This window comes from Tachyglossus aculeatus, chromosome X1, assembly GCF_015852505.1.
Source record: "Tachyglossus aculeatus isolate mTacAcu1 chromosome X1, mTacAcu1.pri, whole genome shotgun sequence".
NCBI classification, from domain to species: domain Eukaryota; kingdom Metazoa; phylum Chordata; class Mammalia; order Monotremata; family Tachyglossidae; genus Tachyglossus; species Tachyglossus aculeatus.
In genome coordinates this window covers 76,638,776-76,654,905 of record NC_052101.1, presented here as the reverse complement: position 1 = coordinate 76,654,905, position 16,130 = coordinate 76,638,776, and the positions used below count along the sequence as shown (strand labels likewise).

Sequence of the window (16,130 nt, the reverse complement as noted above, 5' to 3'; positions counted from 1 at the left end):
AATATGACTACTATTATTTAAAATAACTTCAAACTTCGCGACTTGAAAATATGCCATATTTGTACTATTGGATAAGTACCAGTAGAGGGCAAAAGCACCAACTTCCATCTGGGCCTAGAAAAAGAGAACTCTAGCTACAGCCGTGTAGAAATGACCAGCTGAATAATAATAAAAATAATAATGACGGTATTTGTTAAGCACTTACTAGATGCCAGGCACAGTACTAAGCACTAGAGCGTATACAAATCAAAATGGGTTGGATACATTCCTGTCCCAGGTGGGACTCACAGGTTCAATCTCCATTTTACAGATGAGGTACCTGAGGCACAGAGAAGTGAAGTGACTTGTCCAAGGTCATACAACAGACAAGTTGTGGACCCGGGATTAGAACCCATGACCTTCTGGCTCCCAGGCCCATGCTCTATCCACTAGGCCAGCTGAAGAACTCCATTGTCCTAAGAATGTCTAAGCATAGAAGCCAGATAGTTGGCTTACTGATCAAGACAAGGAGCAAAATTAATGAATCAATTTCACAGACAGGGATCCTGTCTTTCACTTCTGTCATACTCTCCCAAGCACCTAGTATAGGTGCTGAACAAAGTAAGCACTTAATATATTGAATAAATTTTCTCTGCCATGGCCCCATCCAATAGACAATATCACAGACATTCTTCAACAACTCTAGCTAGTCTATAAAAAAAAATCTATTCTCTACTCTGCCAATGTCATTGGACATTTTCCTCCTTTCAACACATTATCCTCAGGGCCATTCCTTCTATGTAGACTGCCTTCTCTCTTTTCTTCTGCCAAACCATTTCCCTCCCTTCTCTGTAAACTCTGATTCAGACTTTTCTTTTCAGTCTAGCCCTACCTGGCTCCAGACACCATTTCCTCCCCACACCCTCACTATTACATAGTACTTATGTATAATCCCTACATAGATCTAGTTGTAGAGATGCAGGGCTGTACTGGCTTATGGGGATACCAGAAAGATCCTGGGGCCTGTGGTTGGGCCTGTTTGTACTGGTCTGAGTCTTGTATGACTCTGAGCTCTGAGCAAGGAAGGAATAAAGTGGTTCAGAGTAAGGAAGGAGCTACTCAATCAATAAGGAGGTCAGTGGAAGAAGCACAGGAGTTTCAGTTCTCCATCTTAAGCACTGAAAGTGGGCAGGTTGGGAGTTTTCAGTTATTAATTTGGGAGGCAGTTCTACCCTTTGTATATGTTGTGAAGATTTTTTTTTTCTGTGTTGGACTAAAACATCCTTGAGGGCCAGGACTTCTTTATGTGTATTCTCTGGAAAATCCTCCTCACCCCTTGATTACCCTCTCCTCTTTCCACCTTGACCTAGTACATGTCTTGCATTTTGTGTGACTCAATTTTGGTTGACTGCATGGCTGCCTACTTCTTCAGTTGAGTTAGAAATCTATCCCCACTTTCTACCAAGTTGATTCAAGTGGATAACTTTCTCTGTATGGTTTAAATCTAGGCATACTATAACTGAAAGCTGTCACCTCTCTCCTGCTGATTTGCCCAGTTGGGTGGCAAGCTGCTTAACCTTAGTTTCAGTTCACTTATATGAAAAATGGAAATAATTGCATAAATTTACCTCTGAGGGTTGTGACAAATAATGAATCAATAATACGATCAAAAATCTTTCCTGATTTATATATCTGTATATATTGATCAGGAAAAATTTTATATGTACCTATATATATACACACAGTCTACTTCAAGTGGTGTCATTTTCTGTGTGACCTAATAACTCGTCCTGAAAGCTGATGTCAGTATCAAGTTCACGTTATGCTTCAGACCCAGCATTTTCCCAATTATGATGTTCAGCCTGTGGTAGAGGTTCTCATTTCTAATTTGTACTACCCGATAATGACTTATTAACATACCTTTTCTCTGTGCTATCTTTGGCTGTGCTGTAGCTGTACATTTCTCATCTGGTATGTAGTTTAACTATTTGTGGCCAGAGTTTCCTAAACATGTGCCATAGTTCATAGTATCAAGCCTGTGGCAAATTATGATTATTTTGTACATCTTTCCAGGAGTAAATTGAAAAGCTAAAACCAATCATTCCAGGCATGTGCATTCATTTCCAGAATTTAAAAAAAGAAAAAGGCTGTGCTGAGAAAAATCCTCTTGGTAAAAAAAAATACCTTATTAGGGAAAGATACATAGAGAAAAAGGTAGCCAAGGGATCATACTAAAGGGTCAAAAGAAAAATTTGCTATAACCTGCAAGGTTATAGCTAACAATGGTTCACGGTGGTCCTATGCAGCTTCAGCACAGATAATGCTGCAACTGGTAAATCAACGTAATGTTAAAATCGACACATGGGCTTAGCTGCAGTGGAGTAGTTGTTTGGGGAAAATGTCTCCTAGACAGCTGACTGACCTGAGACTTTTGGATCATGTGTGCATCATGGCTGGACCCGTGGTACTTCACAGCAATGTCTGTGATGAATCCAGCATCACAAGTGGATGGTATGTTGGTGCCCTGGGGCTGTTTCTTAGATCTATAAACCTGCAGGAAAAAGCTACAATGGTTAGGTGCAAGAGGTCAGAATGTAGCGGGAAAAGGAAGGGGACGGAAAGAAAAGAGGAGGAGGAAGGGCAATAGGCAAAAGAAAAGAAAGGATTTGCCTTAACTTTCTGTTGCTGACTGAAAGCCTGTAGTATAGGATGCACAGCTCAAAATAAAGGTTTACAATGTAGACAGCCCCCTGAAAGTGTGTTAGCATGGCATGCCAAACAATGAAATGACCCCATGGCCTGACAGACAGCAGATGGGTTTCTCTGAAGAACCAGGAAGACCATGCTGAGCGACGTTCTGCTCTACCAGGTATCCGGTGGCCGAGAGGGGGAAACTTGGAACCCCATGAGGCATGGCTTGAAGACACATTTATCTTCCTCACTCATAAAGAAAGGAAGATCAATGACCAAATGCCCAAGGCACCTGAGATAGAGCTTCTGAACACCCCTCTTTCAGCATTTCATTCATCATACTTGTTTCAGCACACTATCCCTTCAAGCCAGAGATCCATCACAATGACTCTGTATGAACACTACAAGTGGCAACAGAGAGTTAAATCACTTAACAGTCATTGAAATGCTCTATGTTCGTATGTATTGTAAGCATGGCAAACGGTAAATACAGTATTTTCTGAGGAGAATCTTGGAGTAAGATTGAATCACTGTGGTTAGCATTAACCATCACATGCAAACACCCTCATCTTAATAATATTTTTATACAAGATAGCTTAAAAGACTATTTGGAATTATTTTCCAATTTGCTTCAATCAAAATTGTTTCCATTGAAGTCATTTCTATAAAACCTGCCAGAAAGCAAAGAGTTTTCTGGCAATGAACTGCTTAACCTCTTAACAAATAATCTTAAAGAAAAGGTCTTAAGGACAGTACACAATGATGATACAGAATTTCACTGATCATCTGTTCTCTCATCTGAGGGCAATGTTTCTCGAAGGGTTGTCAGAGGACCTCAGAGCCCCATCTGTAATTCATGTGAATTTTCTGAAGGCCAGAAGCTGTTGCCAGGGTGAGGAGGGTGAGGATAGGTGGTCAGACAATTAGGAAGAGAACACGGGTAGGAGCAAATGAGAAGTGGGGATTTTAAGTAGAAGAGCTCAGGACAGTCACCATTTGTGGGTAGCTGAATAAGAAAATTCTGGCGGGGCTGGAAATACTCCCAAGGTAAAGAACCATTTGCTGGAGGTCACATATTTTGGTGGAAAAGGTATAAAAAAAAAAGAAAAAAAAGGAGGCCCAAAAAGGTGGATCACTTTCAGTGGATCACTGAAATTTAGTTACGGGCCATGTGGGGTCCACAGACAGTTGAAAACCAACAATTGAGGAGATGATGCTACCATGAAAGAGGGAAAACAGAAAAAAGCACTGGCCACATTCATCGGGAGCTAAGCCAACATGCACAGAAATATAAAAAGGCTAGAAAATTCTGCTATTGCAACCATTTGAATCTTTGTGATCCTACCTTGGTTGAGCTGCTCAGGATTGGGTAATGAGCACTTAAAAAAATGAGGTGAGCCTGAAACAGTGAAAATGAAAGGGCAACAAACTTAGCCATATATACACATGCACATGAATGTCCCACCTGCTGCTTTAACTGATGTACTAATCTGTCTTTTTCTCGTTTAAGGGCCATTACTTCTTCTTGAGTCTTCTTCTTCTTTGAGGCCGACAGTTCAAGCAAGGCAATATTTGCATCTTTTTCACTGATCGCAGCAAGCAGTGCTTCCTGTCTGATAAAATAAAGATTTCCATTATTTTTTTTTCTCGCTGTCAGAATAGAAGATGAAAAGGTGTTGGCATTTAATAAAGTAGCATGTGAAGTTGAAGAATGCCCCTAGAGTATACCTCAGGTGTGATACAATTATGGAAAGATTCACAAAACAAATGTTTCCCTGACTCTTGAACTTGGAGGGAATTTTATCCTTAAGTCTTGGGGCTAGGCAATAGTTGCTAAATGTCTCTTTAAAATGCAAGCTCCCATTGACTTCAAAGCTGGGAATGCATATGGAAGAGATATGTGGTGAGGAATCAGGATCTGGATCTAGATTTCAAATCACCTGCTTTGGCTAACTAGGGTGCTGAACATGTCAGACAAACAAAAGTGGCTGGGCAATGTTTCAAATTTTGAGTATTTTATTTTATTTTTGTAGATGATCTCCTGTTAGAATTAAAATGATTGTAATTAGTACCTCTGCTATCATTACTTCCTGCATATATGTGACATTTTCAAAGATTTGTTTTTCCCTTTTTTCCATCTCTTTCACTTTGGAATTCTCCACCTTTTTTTGACACTTTTTATTTTTATTTTTACCATAATGGTATATAAATCCTGTGTTATCTCTGATCTTCAAATTTTCAGCAAAGTACTGAAAAATGTAGTCCTCCTCTCATTTCTCCAAACTCTTCTCACAGCAATATCCATGACCATTTTTAATCTGGAATTTGGTCTGGCCCTAGTGAGGACATGGCTCTCCTCCATGAATTTAATGAATTCCTTCTTTCTGTTGATGAAGGCTTTTACTCCATGCTATTACTCCCTCAGTTCAGTTAAGCCTTCAAAATGGTAGAATGCTGCATATCCCCTGAGACAACTTCCATCTTTGGCTCTCTGCTTGAAGGACTAACCTCATATTGTTCATATTTTACTCCAAGGGTGAAGGAATTAAAAGTGATCCATATACTAGTGTGAATATATATGTAGAAGGCAAATAAATATGTTTTGGCCTTCCAATATTCCTTGTCACTAGGACAGATTCATACAAATTATTCTGGTAGTTGATGATTTTTTACATCCAGAAGTTTCCCCCTTTTTTATGGCAAGAAATTGTGCTTACTCATCTTGGCTACAGACCCGCCTGTGAGTCTCTTTACATTGTCTCAGGCTTGTGCTATAATATAAGCAAAAGAGAATGTCCAAAAAGTTCTCCTATTGCAGGAGGGAAAGCAGCCCCAATCAGACTATCAGCAGCTCCATTAATATCAACCTTCAGAGGGACTGTACTCTTTCTGGATAACATCTTGAGACAATACTCATGTTTGCCTCTCATATTCAATGCATATTTATAAAACTGTAGTACTGGGATAAATAGGTCTGTACAGAAGAGATTACAGTTCTTTTATGGACAATTTATCCGCCCCCCCCCCCCCCCGCAAAAAAAATACACAAGCTAACCTATAGTTTCAAATTACCAAAAGTGTACTTTGAAATTTTAAAAGCCAGGGAATATGACTTTTAGTATTTTCATAGCATGACTCACACATCCACACTGTGTAGACTTAAAGATATGTATTTAACAGCCTAGTTTCATATTACAAAAGTTTTCGCATATTCAATGTGACAAGCTTGTATGTAGTGCACAGTGCCATGCATATACAGAAAATCAGACTTTTCCTGAGAAGTAAATAACTCTCAGGGTGTGTGTTTTGTCCTTTGGGATACACATGACAACTTCCAGGCCCAGAGTCAGTCAATCAATGAGCATTTATTGAGCATCAACCAGGTAGGTATATAGAACTGAATTAACACTTCGGTTGCATGTTAAAGAACAGAAATGATACTTGTTCTAAAGGAGTTCACAATCCAATAAGCAGGTCAAAACAAAGAAAGTTGTAACATGAATATATACATGAAAATTAGGTACTAAAACACCACCCTATTGCACTAAATCCTGGCTTGCCTGGCCAACAAGTGTTGTATAATTCAGAAGCTTTGGTGTATGGTTTGTTAGATGTGAGGTGGGGTATTGGCAACTGTATCCAGATTCTAGTTCAGGATCAAGGCTTTTCTCTTGTGGCCCTGATCTGGAATCTCAATTTAAGGTGCTGTGCTAAAAGCATAGTGAGCTCTCAAGGTGGAACTGGAAAATGGATGATGCTGTCGCTACTACAATTGGGGTCAGAAATGGTGAAAGGGCTAACTTTTCCAGGCCCCAGGTCATGAAGCAGTATTGTCAAACCTGTCCATAATTTCCAGCTACCTCGTGGGATGTTGAAGAATCACGTTGGTCATTGGACTGCATTTAGTCCCCTGATAATTGGGTAGGTGCTGAATCAATCTATCGTATCTATTGAACGCTTACTGTGTTCAGGGCACTGTACTAAGCGCTTGAGAGAGTACACCCCCGGGGACTTTCTAAACAGGCACTGGGATGGCTTTGCTGTATTAGAGAGACATTTCCATTTATATGTTCCTGCCCCTGGCCTGCTAAAGAAGATTTGTTCTTAATATTGTTTTCATTTCACTCTAAAGCTAATAGAAAGTTGTGGGTCTTTTTGTGGTTGTTCAGTGCTCAGAGGAACTTTAACCTTCCTGACTTTAGACATTTGACAGACTTTCCACAGGAATTTAAAACCATTTCCTCTTGTTCTGTGGACACAAAAAGGAACTGGTTACAGATGACTTGCACTCGTGGGCAATGTGATCCCTAGTGTTTCTGGACTGTGTCACATTGCCCAAGGATGCCAAACTGGCACAGAGTATGCAAAGTAGCACTGCCTACTAACGTGACACCACCACAATCCCTGTAGAACACTCGGCACAAGCTTGGCTTTCTGCCAGTGCTAATCCTAAAGAAGCATTGCCTACTGACAAAAAGGCCTCAGACCAGTCCTGGACGCAGCCAGAGCGCAGGGAAGGTATCAGCACAATTCAGAAGTCAGTGAGATCATGTCATCAGACATGCTGCAGGGCAGCATGTGTCCGGAACTCAAAAGAGTCCTGTTGCAAACTTCATACCATCTCTACCTCCAAGACTGCTCTACCCTAGCTTGAGTATTTCTGCCAATAAGTAGTATTTCTAAAAGCCCAGGTGAGGTGAGCAGTTGCGGAAGAAACCCCCTCCTTATTAGACTGTGATCCTCATTTGGGACCTGATTATTTTGTATCTTCCCCAGCACCTACTGCAGTGCTTGACACATAGTAAGCCCTTTACAAATATCACAATTTCCTTTGAGACAGTGATTCACTGTGTGGGAGGAGTGTAAAAAAGTTTGATTGGGATGGGAGCAGGACTCATACCTACCAACAATGTACACTCCCAAGTGCTGAGTCCAGTGCTCTTAAAATAAGTTCAGTAGCTTTCATTGATTGAATGAGGGCCTCCTGGCAGTGACAGAGTGTGGATAAGGCAAGTGGGTCACTGACATGGGATGACTGTGTCCCTGAGAGTGTGTGGGGAATAGGTCCTCCTCAAACTCTAAACTGCCTTTGACACTGTGGACCACTAGCTTCTCCTGGAATCACTTTTGACCCTTGACACAGTTCTCTTCTGGTTCTTGTGATCATTTGTTTCCCCTTTGGCCAGCTCTTCATCTGTCCCCCACTCCTAAACTGTGGATGTCTATTCTCAATTTACAGTAACTCCATTTGGGGAGTACATCTGCTCTCACAGCTCTGTATGGCTGACTCCCTGATTCACCCCTCTAGCCTTGACCACTCACCTTCTCTGCTTTCTTGCATTTCCTCCTCCCTTCAAAATATCTCTACGTGGATGTCCCACTAGCACCTCGTTAAGTATGTCCAAAACTGCAAGCCTCATCTTCCCCCTCAAATCCCCACCCCTGCCAAACTTTCCCATCACAGTTAACACCACCACCAACCTCCCCTTCTCCTAAGTGTGCAAGCTTGGCATTATTATTGACTGCTTCTTCTCTTTCAGTCATCATATTCAGTCTGTAACCAAATGGTGTTGTTATAGTAGTTTAGGCCCTTTTCATATCTCCATATATCTCCTAGATTTCCTCTCTCCAGTCTATTCTTCCCTCTGCTGCCCAAATGATTTTTCTGAAAAAATGTTCTGTCCATATCTCTTCACTCCTCAAAAATCTCCAAGCACTGCCCATCCCTCTCTGCATCAAGCAGAAACTCATGAGCAGCACCTTTGAAACATTCAATTAGTTTTCACCCTTTAATTTACTCATTTCTTTCCCCCATTACACTCCAGCTCACAATCTTCATTTCTCTCAAGTTAAATTACTTACGCTGTCTTGTTCTCCTTTCTCCCACTGCTAAACTCTTGCTTCTACTTTATCACCTGCCTGGAACTCACTCTTCCTCCATATCCAGAAATTGTCTCGCCCTATCTTCAAAGCCCTTCTGAGATGATATTTCCTCTAGGGTGCCTTCCCTACTTAATTGCTAGCTCCCTACTTTATAGATCCCCAACTATCATCTTATCCCCTCTACGCCACCTAAAACTTATATTCTCATAATATCCATGGCACTGGTATATACATACTATAAACTCTATTACTCACTTAGCTGTAATTTATTTAACCATCTTTCTCCCCAACTGGATTATAAACTCCCTGAGGGCAGGGATATGCATTCTTACTTTGTTCCACTTTCCCAAGGCCATCATTTGGTACTATTCACACAGCGTGTATCTACCCCAACACTTAGTATGTGCCCGGTACATAGTAAGTGCTTAACAAATACCATTAAAAAGTAAGTCCTCAATAAATACAATTGTTTGATTGATCTTTGCATTTTTAGGGGAGCTGCTCTGGTATCTTGCTGAATTTGTGTGTGGAGGGGTTGGGTGACTTGCTGTTATTGTGTGGGTGGTAGAAAGATATCTTTGAAAGTCTGTTAGGACCTTCACTAATGGCCTCCTTCTTGTCAAATCCAGTGGTCTTGACTACCAACTAATCCTCCTCGACAGCTGAACTGACTTCTACATGCCAAAGATGTTCCCTAGTCCTGGAAACATCGATCTTTGGCTTCACTGAAACTGTCTTTACCTGGTTTTCTTCCTATCTCTGACTGCTCCTTCTCAGGCTTTCATAGGCTCCTCCTCTACCTTCCACCCTCCAACTGGGTCCCCTTCTGTTCTCCATTTACTCCCACTCCCTTGGAGAACTCATTTGCTCCCACAACTTCAACTATCATCTTTATGCAGAGGATTCCCAAATCTACCTCAATAAATGAGCACTCAATAAATATGATTGATTGATCTACCTTTCTAGCCCTCACTTCTCTCTCATACCTTCAGGACAATTCTACTTGGATGACCCACTGGCACCTAAAACTATACATGTCCAAAACAGAATTCTTCATATTCCCACCCAAACCCCGTCTTTCCCCTGTCTTCCCCAACACCAGTATCCTCCCTGTCTCGCAAGCCCATAATCTTGGCATTACCTCTACTCATCTCTCTCATTCAACCTTGCACATAGAATCTGTCATGAAATCCTGTTGGTTCTACCTTGGTAACATTTCCAAGTTAGCTCTATTCTCTCCATCCAAACTGTTCCATCCAAACTGTATTTGGAAGCTGCTAGAGAAGCAGCGTGGCTCAGTGGAAAGAGCCCGGGCTTTGGAGTCAGAGGTCGTGGGTTCAAATCCCGGCTCCACCAACTGTCAGCTGTGTGACTTTGGGCAAGTCACTTAACTTCTCTGGGCCTCAGTTCCCACATCTGTAAAATGGGGATGAAGACTGTGAGCCCCCCATGGGACAACCTGATCACCTTGTAACCCCCCAGCGCTTAGAACAGTGCTTTGCACATAGTAAGCACTTAATAAATGCTATCATTATTATTATTATTATTTATATCCTATCATTACTATTTCCTCCTAGCTGACCTACCTACCTCCTGTCTCTCCCCTCTCCAGTCTATACTTCACTCTGCTGCCCAGATCATTTTTCTGAAAAAATGTTCTGTTCATAACTCCTCATTCCTCAGAAGCCTCCAATAGTTGCCCATCCACCTCCATCTCAAATGGCTTTGAGGCACTTAATCAGCTTGCTCTCTCCTACTTTCCCTCACTGATCTCTTATTACAACCCAATCTTCCCACTCCACTCCTCTAATCCCAACCTACACTTTGTACCTCTATCTCATCTATCCAACCAATGACCCCTTGCCCACATCCTCCCTCTGGTCTGGAACTCCCTACCCCTTCATATCCAACAGTCTATCACTCTCCCCACTTCTAAAATGCTTCTAAAATCACATCTCCTCCAGGTGGCCTTCCCTGACTGAATGCTCATTTGCTCTATCCACCCTCCCCTCACTGTTGACTATGCTCTTAACTGTGTGTCCCTTAAGCACTTTGATTCTCAACCCACCCCCACAGCACTTCATAGCCTTATGCTCTGTTATTTTCCCTATCTGTAATTTATTTGAATGTCTGTTTCCCCTGCAGACTGTAAGCTCCTTGTGGGCAGGGATCACATCTACCAACTCTATTATATAGTACTTCCCCTTGTACTTAGTACAGCCCTCTACATACAGCAAACACTCAATAAATACCATTGATTGGCTGAGAGTGTGTGTGTGTGTGTGTGCGTGCGTGTGTGTGTGTGTGTGTGTGTGTGTTCATGCACATACAGGTGTGCGGAGGAGAAAGAGGTAGGAGGGAAAGGAGGATGGAGCAGTTCCTGGTCCTGCTTCCCTAAATCTGGGCAAAATCTGGGAATTATAACACACACACACACACACACACACACACACACACACACACACATATTTTAATCAATAAACTTGTGGTCTCAAGTTCCTTTTCACTAAGACATCCCTCAAGTATTTTATACTACAATGGGTCTTGACAGTAGCAAAAGGCAAATATAAATATTTAGAGGGCAATAGTTCTAAAGGAATCGAGGAAATACAATCTATATAATCTGTTTGGCATGCTCTGAAACATGGATTATTTTAAATAAACAATTGTATTTTTTCCTTCTTTAAGCTATTATTTTAATATCAGAGTTTTTTTCAAGGGCATAGCATCCTAGAATGATAAAATCATGGAGCTGGAAGAGACGTGGGGGGTTCTATTAGCCCACTTTCACATGCCTCCAGACAGGTGAGCCCCTTTACCTCAGGGACATATGGTTATTGTCATCTCTTAAGAAAAGAGATTCCACCCCCTTCTTCACTAACAAGTTTCCAATGTTGTAATCGACTTTCAGCCATGAAGCCTTCTTTATTCATTCATTCAATCATATTTATTGAACGCTTTATGGTGTTCAGAGCACTGTACTAAGTGCTTGGGAAGTACAAGTCAGGAACGTATAGAGATGGTCCCTACCCAACAATGGGCTCACAGTCTAGAAGGGGGAGACAGACAACAAAACATGTAGACAGGTGTCAAAATCAACAGAATAAATATAATTATAGCTACATGCACAGCATTAGCAAAATCAATAGAATAGTAAATATGTACAAGGAAAATAAATTGAGTAATAAATCTGTACAAATATATACAAGTGCTGTGGGGAGGGGAAGGAGGTAGGGTGGGGGGGATAGGGAGGGGGAGAGGAAGGAGGGGGCTCAATCTGGGAAGGCCTCCTGGAGGAGGTGAGCTCTCAGTAGGGCTTTGAAGGGAGGAAGAGAGCTAGCTTGGAGGATGTGCGGAGGGAGGGCATTCCAGGTCAGGGGGAGGACGTGGGCCGGGGGTCAACCACCGGACAGGCGAGAACGAGGCGCAGTGAGGAGGTTAGTGGCAGAGGAGCGGAGGGTGCGGGGTGGGCTGTAGGAGTAGAGAAGGGAGGTGAGGTAGGAGGGGGTGAGGTGATGGAGAGCCTTAAAGCCAAGAGTGAGAAGTTTTTGCTTGATTTGTCAGTTGACAGGCAACCACTGAAGAATCCTTATGAGTAATAGAATTCTCTCCCAATGCAATTTAACCCACTTCCTTCACTTCTGGGGATATAAAGAGGAACTGATCACCATCCACCACAGAAGAAACAAAACAAAACAAAAACAAACAAAAAAAACAACAAAAACCAACAACCCACTAATATACTTGAAGATGATTATTAAAGTCGCAACATCAGGTTTCTCTTCTCTAGGAAAAATCAGATTGGTAACTTTAACCTTTTTCCTTAGGATGAATTTTCCACCCACTAGTCGATTTTCATTGTTCTTCTTTGGGCTTTCTCGAGGTTTCCCATGTTTTTTTTTTTTAAAAAATGTGGTTAGTCATACTGTTAAATGATTTACTCTAATAATAATGGTATTTATTAAATGCTTGCTGTTCGCCGAACACTGCCAGGCACTGGGCAAGATATAAAATAATCAGATAAGACCCAATCCCTGTTCCCACAAAGGGCTCACAGTCTGAGGGAAGGAGGACAAGTATTTCATTACTCATTACAGATGAGGAAACAGAGGGGTTAAGTAACCTGCACAAAGTCACACAACAGCTGCCAAATACTGTCAAACACTCGGGCGGATGGATTATAATCAGATCTAAGAGGGACTGTTATTACGATGATTGTAACAATCATGATGGTATTTTTTAAGCCCTTACTTTCTGCCAAGCACTGTAATATGCCCTGGGGTACTTACAAGTTAATCAGGATGGACATAGTCTCTGTCTCACTTGGGACACACAGTCTAAATAGGCAGAGAGTAAGATTTAATCCCAAATTTACAGATGTGGAAACTGAAGCGCAGAGAAGTTAAGTGACTTGTCCAAGGTCACACAGCAGACTAGTGGCAGAGCCAGGATTAGAATGCAGATTGTCAGATTCCCAGGCCCATGCTCATTCCACCAGGGAATGCTGCTTTCATATTCACAATCTAAGAGCAGGTATCATATCCCCATTCTCTAGATAGAAAACTAAGGCTCAAAATGAGCAAGTGACTTGTCCGAGGCGTCAAGGCAGGCCAGTGGCAGAGGTGGAGGTCTAAGATGATGGACATGAAGGCCAGTGCTCACTCACTCTCTCTCTCACTGATCCCACTGGCCTCACTGATCCCACTGTTCATGGCCCTTGGTGATGTGTTTTCCATGCAGTCTCATTTGCAAAAGTACTGACTTGCCCTCTTCCTCATTGGCAGTCAGAAAGGATACCTTGTGGGCACCCACTGCTACTGAGGCTCAGGACTAAGTCCACTCAGGGCTTAGTACAGTGCTCTGCACACAGTGAGCACTCAATAAATACCAGTGATTGAATACTACAGCGGCTTGACACCAGTGCCACAGTAGCTGGCTGATGGTAGTGTGATAAGCCAGATAGAAAGAACGTGGGCAGCATGTGTCTGTTTATTATTGTATTGTACTCCCCCAAGCGCTTAGTACAGTGCTCTGCACACAGTAAGCGCTCAATAAATTCCATTGAATGAATGAATGACGGTATGCACAGCCTGGTGTAAGCCTTTTTCACGGCCTTCACATCTGCCATCTGTCCATACCCAGACGTGATGACCAAACCTGAACAAATTACTCTAATAGCAGCTTGATCAATGATGAGAATAACAGAAGACTGACATGCTAGCTCATGCTCTTTCTTACAGTATCATGCTGATTTTGAGGAATCACGCTGTACTGCCAAATTCTATGACACCTGAGCTTTTATCTGCTGCACTTGAGTCCAGATGGCCTCCCTCCCAATCTGCATTTATGTTAGCTCAGCTTGACCTCTTTGCATTTGTCCCCAGAAATATCTGAAACTACTTTTGGGGCTGAGAGGGTGAAAGGAAATAAAGAATTCAAATGCTGTTCTTCTGTAAATGCATAATCTAAATAGGCAAAGCTGCTATCAACATGTGTGTCTTCAATTCATCTACCAAGTTTCCCCATTCACTCTTTCAGAAAAAATGAAGCTGGTAGAAGATCACAGAATCTGAGTCCTTCCATTGTTTCTCTGTCGGTTGAGGCTGCCAGAACAGAGACCTGAGGTCAGGCTTTGATGTAAGTGGTGGAAAGTCATGTTGTGGACATTCACCTACTCTGGAACTGAATAGAGGCTTTCAATTCATTTTCCACAGGCCACAAGACAGTTATTCCCCACAGTGTGCTAGTGTCACTTAGAACCAATAGCCATCAACATTTTCCCTTCTTCCCATGCTCACCTTAGTGTCTGCCGAGTAATAGAAACTACTCAACATAAGAACACTGGGAAACAGCACCAGCACAATTTATAACCCTTAATTATCTTTTCTGTCAACTAAAGGAAAACTACAAACTAGAATTCCATATAGATGTTATCATTTATTGCAGCCCAAGCATCTTATTATTGTTTAATAAATGAAGCTAATAAAAATACATTTTAAAATCATTTATTATACAAGTGCATTCAAAGACATTCTTTAGCAGTTATATTTACAGAAAGTAATCCTTTTTGCTATTAGTAGCTTTTGGTTTTCTGGCAAACTAATCTGTTATATAAATACTAGGGTAATATTTCCATTGAACTCCTAGCAAAGGTAATATGCCCAGGGTTATATTAAAAACATGTTCAATTAAAAATACTGGGTCTTGGTCTAGAAATATGTTCCTCCCAAACATCATACCTGTTCTACTACTTTGAAACCTAGTATGTCCTGGTCATAAATATGAAAAATGCCAAATGTATAAAACAATATTTGTACGATACGAGAAGAAAATAATGAAACTACCAACACTACAAATACAATATTCAAATCCAAACTTTTTTCCCAGCTAATATTTCTATTCCATCCTAAATTTCACTATGTTTAGGTAATAAACCTGGATACTATTTTACCAATGCCACAAATCTTTTTAAAGGACTATTTATGGGAGCCTATGGTATTGAAACCTGTCTACTTGTTTTGTTTTGTTGTCTATCTCCCCCATCTAGACTACGAGCCCGTTGTGGGATAGGGACCGTCTCTATATGTTGCCAGTTTGTACTTTGCAAGTGCTTAGTACAGTGCTCTGCACACAGTAAGTGCTCAATAAATACGATTGAATGAATGAATATTCATTAAGTGCCCACTATCTGCAAGACACAGTACTCAGCGCTGGGACAGACGCAAGATAATCGGGCTGGACACAGTCCATGTGCCACAAAGGACTCATGGTCTTAATTCCCATTTTCAAGATGAGGCAACTGAGGCACAGAGAAGTTGAGTTGCCCAAAGTCACACAGCAGATAAGTGGCACAGCCAGGATTAGAACCCAGGTCCTCTTACTCCCAGGCCCATGCCCTTTTCCACTAGGCCACGCTGACTCTCAGCTATTGTAAAAAAAAAAAAAAGTAAATTTCTTTACATTACAAATCCTAAGTAAAATATATATGATATATTTTCAATAACCAAATTCTCAATTCTAGACCATAAAATTTAAATATTTGTATGAATGCACATCTTGAAGAAGTTCACATTTGATCAACTGGAAATGAAATGAATATGTCTATTTTTAAACACATTTCAAATAGATCCTTCAAATGCCAAATGTATCAGCCCCATTTATTGCACCTAGAAGGACTGATGCATAGGGAAAAATATAGTTAACTAAACAGCCGAAGAAATCACTGACCTAAAACAAACTCTAGTAAGCTCTCACATTTAATTCAATAGCTGCTCCTCTTCTCCTTGTTTTTGGTTAACATTCCAGGAGAGCAGGAGTCACTCTGTAGCTTTCTTGGTATATTTGCATGCTGAAAATCTGCAAAATTATCTTCACAAAAGTGCAAGCAAAGAATATACAGTTTCTAAGGCAATCTGTCTATGGCTGAAAAATATTACTTAACATATGAAGAGGAAGCTCAAGCATACTAAAAAGAAGGATAAGATAATGCAAGGAGAAATAAATTCATAAAAGCCTGCTGAATGCCAAACTGAAAAAGTATACTGTATACAGTATTTTATCAAATTGCAGCCTAAACA

General features: G+C 41.2%; 1 protein-coding gene across 9 annotated transcripts in view; it reads right to left on the bottom strand.

Moving 5' to 3' along the window:
• ERC2 (ELKS/RAB6-interacting/CAST family member 2) overlaps positions 1-16,130 on the bottom strand; it is a 1,114,913-nt gene that overhangs the window by 322,222 nt on the left and 776,561 nt on the right. For 5 of the 9 annotated variants that reach the window (XM_038740432.1, XM_038740433.1, XM_038740435.1 and 2 more), the window contains 2 exons: positions 4,136-4,283; positions 2,402-2,530 (listed from right to left, as the gene is read on the bottom strand). In XM_038740432.1, coding sequence (XP_038596360.1) covers positions 2,402-2,530; positions 4,136-4,283 — 277 coding nt within the window. The remainder of the gene's footprint in view (positions 1-2,401; positions 2,531-4,135; positions 4,284-16,130) is intronic. The other 4 variants (XM_038740438.1, XM_038740439.1, XM_038740440.1 and 1 more) reach the window with 1 other exon arrangement.